Source organism: Panicum virgatum, chromosome 8K (genome assembly GCF_016808335.1).
Source record: "Panicum virgatum strain AP13 chromosome 8K, P.virgatum_v5, whole genome shotgun sequence".
In the NCBI taxonomy this organism is placed as follows: domain Eukaryota; kingdom Viridiplantae; phylum Streptophyta; class Magnoliopsida; order Poales; family Poaceae; genus Panicum; species Panicum virgatum.
In genome coordinates, this window is record NC_053143.1 from 1,605,948 (window position 1) to 1,615,162 (window position 9,215).

The 9,215-nt window shown below is 47.7% G+C and overlaps 1 protein-coding gene across 1 annotated transcript; it reads left to right on the forward strand.

Annotated features, from left to right (window-relative positions):
• The first annotated feature begins 7,197 nt into the window (after positions 1-7,197).
• On the forward strand, positions 7,198-8,978 carry LOC120646015 (NAC domain-containing protein 45-like). Its single transcript, XM_039922717.1, has 3 exons — positions 7,198-7,522; positions 7,659-7,963; positions 8,075-8,978. The coding sequence occupies exons 1-3, from the start codon at positions 7,336-7,338 to the stop codon at positions 8,732-8,734; spliced, it is 1,152 nt and encodes a 383-aa protein (XP_039778651.1). The 5' UTR covers positions 7,198-7,335; the 3' UTR covers positions 8,735-8,978.
• Positions 8,979-9,215: the final 237 nt, after the last annotated feature.

The window sequence follows — 9,215 nt, forward strand, 5'->3', positions numbered from 1 at the left end:
CAGAGTTGACAAACACGCGGTCTAGGCAGGCTAGGGTTGGGTTCTGGCGTTTGTTACTCCAAGTGTACAACCGATCGAGCAGAGGGAGCTCCACAACTCCTAGCTTTTCAAGGGTGTCATTAAACAGTGTGCACAGACAGTGGTTTACATTGCCAGAGTTCTTATCCGAGGCGCTGCGGATTAAGTTAAAATCACCAGCAAGGATCCACAGCCCATGGATTTGTGGCCGCAGCTCGTCGAGGTCTTCCAGGAAGACTTTGGAGTCACGATGATCGGAGGGGGCATAAACTTTTGTGATTGTGAACTGGTGCTCAGTGACAGTGGAGGCAAGCGTGGTGGTAAGGGCGTGCCGCCTACTGATATAGCTAACCAGTGAAAAGATACTAGAGTTCCAAGCAGTTAGGATCCCGCCGCGAGTACCAGCAGCGCTAACAAAATGAATCGTGTTTGCAAAGTGTGGTGGTAGGAAGTTGTGGGCTTGGAACTGACTGATGTGGTGAAGTTTAGTTTCTTGTAAACAAATTACGGATGGGTTAGCTGAAACGAGAGCATCCTTAACCACAACACATTTTTTCGGGTCACCCAACCCACGCACATTCCATGACACGATACAAAAGTTTTTAGATGAACTACTCATTAGCAACAACACAAACACCAATACTCACCAAGATCACTAGGGGATCAGGGGGAGCAACCAGCAAGTTCAACAAAAGCGTAGAACAGACCACCCCACCACGGGGAGCAAAAACAAGTTCGACACAAAAACACCACAGCGAAACAAACATAGGAAACCGAAAGCGACTCGTCTGCCAAGGAACCGGCGGCCACATTCCAGCAGACAGACAGAGCACAGGCGCGCCGGAAGATAGCTGGAGAACACTGATCATGCGGTCTGTTCAGGCACCGCGGGCTTCTTCCCAATCCCTGCAGCAGCAACCATGCGGCGAAGGTCTGCAGGCGCAATGGGCAGCTTGGAGCGGGTGAGCAGACTCTTCTTGCCTACAACTTTCTTCAGTTGGGAGGAGCAGGGCAGCAGTGCATTTTGGAGCGCCTTGAGCTGTACTGCCTTATCAGTTGAGTCCACGAACAGACCTTTAGCTTTCTCAGCGAGGCGTGTGCTCTGACGCTGAGGCTTAGGAGCGCTGAGTTGCAGACCAACTCATGGGCGCTGTCCACGCTTGGTGACCACTATGCTGCGCACCGAGGACCTAGCCGATGAAGGAGGTGGCGCCACGGGGTCCTCATCATCGGTTGTAACAGCAGAGTGAGTCAACTCCACATTTGTCGGGTTAGCAGGGGTTTGCAGGGAGCGCTTGGTAGCCGAGAGCAAACCGGCGAGCTGGAGCATGTTAGCAGCCTGAGCGCGGAGCGTGTCCACGGCAGCCGCCAGCCCAGAGGGCAGCTCAAAGTTAGCTTCCTCGATGCTAGAGGAGGCAATCATGCCAAGCGGGTCGAGAGCGGCAGTGCGGGCAGGAGCGTGTGCAGGGGTAGGGGGTGGTTGTGACAGAATCGCCAAATTAAAACTCTAATTAAGCGGTCATTTGCACACATCGGGCGTATTAGCTTAACGGCTTAATTTGGCGATCCTTTCTCAACCCACGGCCCACTCGAAACAACACCGATAGTCCCACGCGAAGGTGGACGCAGATGGTACAAGCACGACACATACTTGAACATACAATAAATATACATAAGACTTTACCTTAAGTTTTACAAACCAAGTTTGAATAAATACATAATTTACAAACTTTGCATTACTGAAATCCGAGTTCAACTAGAGGAAAGGGCCTACAGCTACCAAAAGTGTGCCCTAGGGAGATCCCTATCTAGACATCTGGCTCCACAACCTCCCATCCCTCTGCATCACGGCGGATGAACTTGGCGCAGCAGGGACAGAAGTCTACGTCTGCGTGTCCTGAAATAATGTTGGCAACAAACCCTAAGTATACTAATACTCAGCAAGGCTTACCCGACCAGTGGGTATAACTTAGCCCACATATCTAGACATGCACGGCATTTGGCTGGTGGTTTGTTTTGCAGAAGTAGCGACTAGAGGTGTATCCTTACTTTCAAGATTTTAACCGCATATTTCATATGGATAGACTCTCACTAATGTTCGCCTGTCTACACACGCATGTTGAAGCACCCAATTTAAGATTCAGAATAATATCCATTTTTCATATCTCTACCATCCTAACTCATTTGCTACGAGGTGACAAAGAGATCAAGGCCTTCATATCCGCGAGACACGGCGAATCGATCCGATTTAACCTTGCAAGGTGGACCTAACCGACACGGCACGCATAAGCCCCGTCGGACCACACGCACCAACCCTTCCCCTCCCCGCCTCGAACTACAGGACTTCCCCACCATCATATGGTCAGCCGAGCTCAACATGAGACCACCAAAAATAATACATGCATCCTCATTTCTCTGCGACTACTCGACTACCCCAGGAGGTGGGATGGAGTCCTGTACTTTCGAAGCAAGGCAGTACTAGTCTTACCGGTTTCGACTACCTCCTACTCCCGGCATGCGGTTAGTACAATTCAATCTCCGATCAGCACTGCCACAACGACCGGTCCTTAAATGACACAGACGGGGCTAAGGCACCCAGAAACCCTGTCCTGCTGCTATCCCTAAACATTCTCATCATTCCCCGTGCGGTCTCAATTCCCATATCAAAAATAATAACTTATGTACTGCAATATGAATACATATATATATCTTATATCTCGCGAGTAACCGGAAATTACTCGACTTCTAACATCCTATGTCTCGCGAGTGACAAGAGATCACTCGTCTTCTATCGGGAACCATTAAGCATAGCACTGCTATCGTCTTATACATACTAGTATAACTCAGGGGAACCTAAGGATCATGCAACTAGGGTTCCAACCAATTCCTGAACCTACTGCACAAGTATTAGAAACATAAGTAGGTGTCATAAATTTAAAAGTAATGGGACATGCAGCTTGCCTTGCGTCTGCTGCTTAGTGCTAGGGTCAGGCGGGCCTTGGGCCGGGTTCTCACGCCTCTCCTTCTGGGCTTGCTCCGGCTGCTCCTGCGGAGTCGCGATCGCCTCAAACACGACGCCCTCAGCTGCGGACGCTACACGAATGCATATGAAATAATTGAGTGCAACTCAAACTATGTACTCACTACACCCAAAATGTAAGGCCCAGCGGACTGTCCGCAACCAAATGGCGGACCGTCCGCAATTCAACTACGCAGTCCCACCAGAACCCCCAATGTCTCTAGACAAAACTCAACCCTCTACGGCGGACTATCCGCACTCAAAAAGTAGACCGTCCGCAGGTGAACTCGCTAAAGTACTTGGCGAACCGTCCGCCGTGCACCCTGCCAACCCACCAGAGACGAAAACGTCTCTGGACAACTTTTTAGACCCTACAGCGGACTGTCCGCTCTCCCATAGCGGACTGTCCGCAGTTCAACCCTGCAAACCCACCAGAGACGACATCATCTCTGGACAAATTTCGAGCTCTACGACAGACTGTCCGCTCTCTAATAGCGGACCGTCCGTAATTCTATTTTACGGAACCACCAGAGACAACATCGTCTCTGGACAAATCCTAACTTGGCCTGCGGACTGTCCGGCCCCCCTGGGCGGATCGTCCGCGACTCCTATCTTTGACACCGCGCACCAGGCGGCAGTGAGCGCGGCGACGGCGGCGGCGGTCGCTCCAGACGCCGGCGGCACTCAACGGAAGGGAAACAGAGGCTAGGGAGCACAAGCAACTCACCACAAACTCGTTCCCGCGGTCGGTTGGAGTGGAGGACGACTGGAGAGGCGGATCGACAGTGGAGCAAGCTTCGAGGGGGCTCCAATGGTGACCCGCGGTGGTTGGGACGATTCCGGTCGGGGAGGTGTGGGGCTAGGGGTCGGAGAAGGTGGAGGAGGGGCTAGGGAAGGTACTCACGCAAGGAATCGAGGTAGGATGGCCGGAGGAGGGAGATCGAGGGGAGGGGGCGACGTCGAGGCGAGCGGTCGAGCTCTGCTCGATTCGGGACGGAGTGAGTAGAGGGAGGAGGAAGATATGACAGACGGGTCCCACAAGGAGGTAAATATCTGGGCGTCAACTCGGGCGGACCGTCCGCCGCCCCCTTGCGGACCGTCCGCTGTTCCTGTGTGTTACAGTGGTGGCGCCATTGGAGCCGGGGGTGAGGCGGATCGTGGGGAAAAGGTGACAGCATGAACCGGCGCGCGCTGGGTGGGGGTGGGGATGGTGGGCGTTGCGAGGCGTTGGCGAGGCATCGGCGTGAGGACGCGGGCAATCGGCATCTTGCAGTCGCGGAGGTAGTGGCCGCAGCCGCGGCAGTTGCGGCACCGGACGGGATCTCGGCAGGCGCTCACGAGATGGTCTGATGCCAGGCAGCGGAAGCAGGCAGAGGGTTTGGGTCGTGTTTAGTTCTTTACATGTAAAAATTTTGCGTTGGAATCTTACTAATTTAAAATATTAAATAAAATTTATTTACAAAACTTTTTGCATAGATGTCTAATGATGCATATGTGGTTGTCGGTGGGGTGGGCAGGAGTGGCACAGGGACGTGCGCCGGCGGCGGTGCGCCCGGGAGGTTCGGCCGCGTCGCCGCCGTCGCCCTCCGCGCGGGTGCCATCTCCGCTTCTCCGCTCGCGTATCGGGGTGGTAATCATTACGCATGCTGCATGGTGAATCACATGATGCATACAAAATGTCAGTTTGAGTAACCCGGGCCAAAACCTCAGATGGGCCATAAAGCCCAAGACGAGGAGTTCCAGGCCACAAATAGGCTGTTTGGGCCGAAATTTTGCTTTCCCTCCGATCTACCGTCACTCTTTATATGATCATCATCTGTTCCGTCATTTGACCTGGTCTGTATCAAATCTTCTTCATCTTTGGTTTTTTTTTCTTCCAGAAACCCCTGGCGTGGCACCGAATCCTGTGGTGGAACAGACATGACGAGGGTAGATAAATTAAACCTGCATGGATAAGTTTAACATGATACTAACAGCTAACAATATATTGTTGCTCATGTCAGCTCAGGTGTCTATGGAAGAAGAATTCTTAGCAGGTTTATATTTTTTTTCCTAGTACGTAGGCCTCTGTTACCAAAAGCATGATCTTAATTATTCCCTCTTCCTAATTTGTCTGTCAGTATTATGTTTCACTTTTTTTTTGGCACGTGAAGTCAGCAAAAACTGTGCCAACTTTGGAGAAACCCATTTTTATCATCATCAGTTAGTTTGCCTAGCTGGATGGTCAAGATCGGCTTTGAACTCCGGGCCACACCGAATCTATGCCACCATCACCACCGGCCGGCTGGCCAGTGAGCCAGATCATCTGGAGCTTGACGGTGCGTGCACTCTGCTCTGGAGGCAGCATGCATGCACGTGCCCTATAAATGGATCGGAGACGCTGTCAGGTTCCAGAACCCCATGCTGGACGTACGGCTGACCAATGCAATATCGATTGTTCAATCCTGTTCCATCAGCATATGGTGGTGTGAACAGCTAGCCGTCATTCGACGATCTCTCTGACCATTCAACCAGTCATGTATTTTTGTCAGCAGCTGCTGCCAACTACTCCCTCCGTCCAGAATATAAGTGTTTGTTGACTTTTGCTGATCACGTTTGATCATTTGTCTTATTCAAAAAAATTATGAAAATGTAAAAATAATTATGATATACTTAAAATATATATTATGATAAAACATGTCATAACAAAATAAATAAAATTTTCACAAAATTTTCGAATAAGACGAATGGTCAAAGGTGAATCACAGAAGTCGATAAATGTTTATATTTTGAGACGGAGGGAGTAGCTAGCTTTCACTTGCTCACCTACAAATTATATAGTATTGTGTACATGCACAGTGGGTGGTTGATCTGAAGCGGAAAAAAACAAATAAATACATGCATCAACATGGGTTGTATACCAAAGAAAAGGAAGAGAAATTCACAAGGCATATACAAAAAATAAAATAATGTAAGCACCTATTGGCAAAGAATGGATCCATCCATGCATGTTTGTCCATATGAATGCGGGCTGATGGCGACGTGCTCAGTTTGTCAAAAGAGATGGCAATTGCCAAGAAACCCAACCCTAGGAGCACAAACCTGTAATCAATTAGAAATCAACATCTCGTACCGGTAATGGATATTAATATATGTGAAATTATCAAATTTTAAATATCTGTGTGTGGCCTTGTTTAGTTGCTTCATGTGTAAAGTTTTTGAAAAGGAATCTTTTCACATTTAAAATATTAAACATAGACTATCACAAAACTAATTGCAGAACTCGTCTATAAACTACGAGACGAATTTATTAAGACTAATTAGTCCATCATTAGCACATATTTATTGTATTTGTACTGTAGCAATTTATTGTCTAATCATGGCCTAATTAGACTCATTGGATTCGTCTCGTAATTTACAAGCAAGCTATGCAATTAGTTTTTTTATTTCGTCTAGATTTAATACTCCATGCATGTGCCGCACACATTCGATGTGATAGTTTTGGAATTTTAAATTTTGCATCTAAACCAGGCCACATGACCTAGACATATAGTGCTCTGGTTTATGGTTTGTGCCCTATAAGATGTAGGACCCGAAAGCCACATAAAAAATCCCAAATCCCGAACTCAATCCAAAACCATAGCTCTAAGCATAACCGGAGAGTCCAGAGCATGAATCACATCACCAATGGCAAGCTGAGGAATTCTGTAGATTTGTCATTACAAATCATCAGTTGATCCGTAAATACAGCTAGCGTGCATAATAATAGAATGTGCGTATTCTTTTATTTACAGCAAAGTTTATATGATTATTTTTAAAAAAAATCAAGTGGCTTACCTCAGAAGCCTTCCGACAGTTAGTAGTGCCCCTAGCTGTAAATAGCTGTCACTCACATCACAGTAAACAAAAAACAAAACAAAAATTGAAAGCCAAAATAAATTACCATATACTATGCGTCTAGGCCTCTGATGACACCTCTTAATTCAGATTTGATGGCCACGTAGGGAAGGTAATTATTATTTTCATCTAGCTAATTGATGCATTTTTTATGTTGTCCTAATCAAAACCGAGTGAAGACTGAAGACTTCCTTACTAGGCAAGCCAAAGGAGGCTGGGCTCTTCCAGAGCAAGATCAGGTCTCACCTCTCACACACGCCACTATAAAACTTGGCTTCCTCCTCTCTCTATCCCCTTTCTATTGATTCCCCACCTTTCTTGCGTTCACAAGCTTCCCCAAGCTTAGCTTCTCTCTTCCTTTTTCCTCTGAGATCTTGGTTTCTCTCCTGTTGTTCCTAGTGAAGCTGCAGTTCAGATCGATCATGGTGGAGCGTAGTATCAAATCAGAGCAAGGAGGCGACCTGTTCCTGCCTCCCGGGTTCAGGTTCCATCCCACAGACGAGGAGGTCATCACAAGCTATCTCCTGCAGAAGTTTCTGAACCCTAGCTTCGACCCGCGAGCCATCGGTGAGGTGGACCTCAACAAGTGCGAGCCATGGGATCTCCCAAGTAAGTCACTGGCCTTTTCTGATCCCTTTTCTTCAATTGCACCACCACATACATGTTGATGCAGAAAGCTAAGCAGAATTTTTGAGCTAATTAATGGATGTTTTCCCCATGAATGTTGATCTACAAACAACAACAGGCAAGGCGAAGATGGGGGAGAAGGAGTGGTACTTCTTCTGCCACAAGGGCATGAAATACCCGACGGGCATGCGCACCAACCGCGCCACCAAGGAGGGCTACTGGAAGGCCACCGGCAAGGACAGGGAGATCTTCAAGCCTGCTGCTGCTGGAGGTGCAGTCCGTGAGCTTGTGGGGATGAAGAAGACGCTGGTGTTCTACATGGGCAGGGCTCCAAGGGGATCCAAGACCAACTGGGTGATGCACGAGTTCCGCCTCGAGGGCAAATCCAGGCACAACAACGCAAACCTACGCTTCAATCCCAAGGTACAATAATACTTGAAGAACATTACTTGCTTGTACATGTTTAAAAAATGCAACTTTGTATCAGTTTAATGTGTGAGTTAATTGTTTTTTTTAAAAAAATGTTATGTTCAGGATGAATGGGTCGTGTGCAAGGTGCACCACAAGAACGGAGAAGCCAGTATCAAGAATCCCGCCGAGGAGTACTCCGCCGGGACGCCCAACGTCAACTCGGTGGTTTCGGATGACGCCGGCGAAGGAGATGAGTTTCTGGACTCCATGATCAACCCCATGTACTTCAACTCCGCCGCAAGCTTGCCAAGCACGACGACCATCAACGCCGCGCCGCCGCACAACGCTGACTACCACTCAATTTCCTCCTCCGCCGCCGGAGCTACGACGACGACTACGAGTAGCTTCGTCGACCTTCCTAACTACGGCTTCAACGACGCAACAATCTACAACCTGCACCAGCAGGTGGCCTTGGCCAATTCAGCAGCTTCAACAAACAACAGTAGCAGTTACAGCTCCTTCTTGTGGAACATGCTTAACGCAGACCATAATCAAGCAATGGGAAGCTACAACTTGCATCACCAGGCAATGGTGGCGAAAGCTCTAGGAGGAAATTATTTCGCTGGTGGTTTACCGAGTTCGTCGGTGTCCGGAATTTTACAGCATAATTCTCAAGGTGTGCCGCAGCAGAAGTTAGGCAGCAATTACGGTGATAGTACTGCTGCTATTGGACCAGCGGCTACTAATAATAAGAACTTGGGTGCTCTGCCAGTGCGCTACTAATAAATGGATACTAGTTGTTTACTGATCGTTATATATAGGAGTTTTGTGGCAGTTTAGTTGGTTGCTTAATTCATTAATTAGCTCGTAAACTGAGAGAGATCTTGATGTTTGATTTAGGTGATGAAACAGGACAGTGTTTATAATGTTTGTTGGTGAGAATTTGTTCCTTGGTGGTGCCGATATTTTTATGCATATATATGACACATAGTTTTTGAACTTGCTACAATTTATTTTGATGTCGCTACCAGATGTATGTATTTTTTTTATTAACCAAAATATAGTGCAAGAACGCAAATTATTATCTTTTTTTGTACTAGTAATGAATTCTTTCTCGAAACCTGATGCTATACGATTGGCCTTTTCTATAGGCCTTGAGGTACCAAAATAATGGTATAGAAATGCAGGTTAATTATAATTTTGGGGATACTAGCTTCTATGAAGGATTGTAGAAAGCTAGCTTGGCTCAAATTTCTGTTTCTAT

Excerpts from the sequence above, each read along its gene's own strand:
- LOC120646015 (XM_039922717.1), top strand. The coding sequence starts at position 7,336 with ATGGTGGAGCGTAGTATCAAATCAGAGCAAGGAGGCGACCTGTTCCTG. Across the intron at positions 7,523-7,658 it reads CGAGCCATGGGATCTCCCAA|GCAAGGCGAAGATGGGGGAG; the intron begins GTAAGTCACTGG and ends AAACAACAACAG. Across the intron at positions 7,964-8,074 it reads ACCTACGCTTCAATCCCAAG|GATGAATGGGTCGTGTGCAA; the intron begins GTACAATAATAC and ends TGTTATGTTCAG.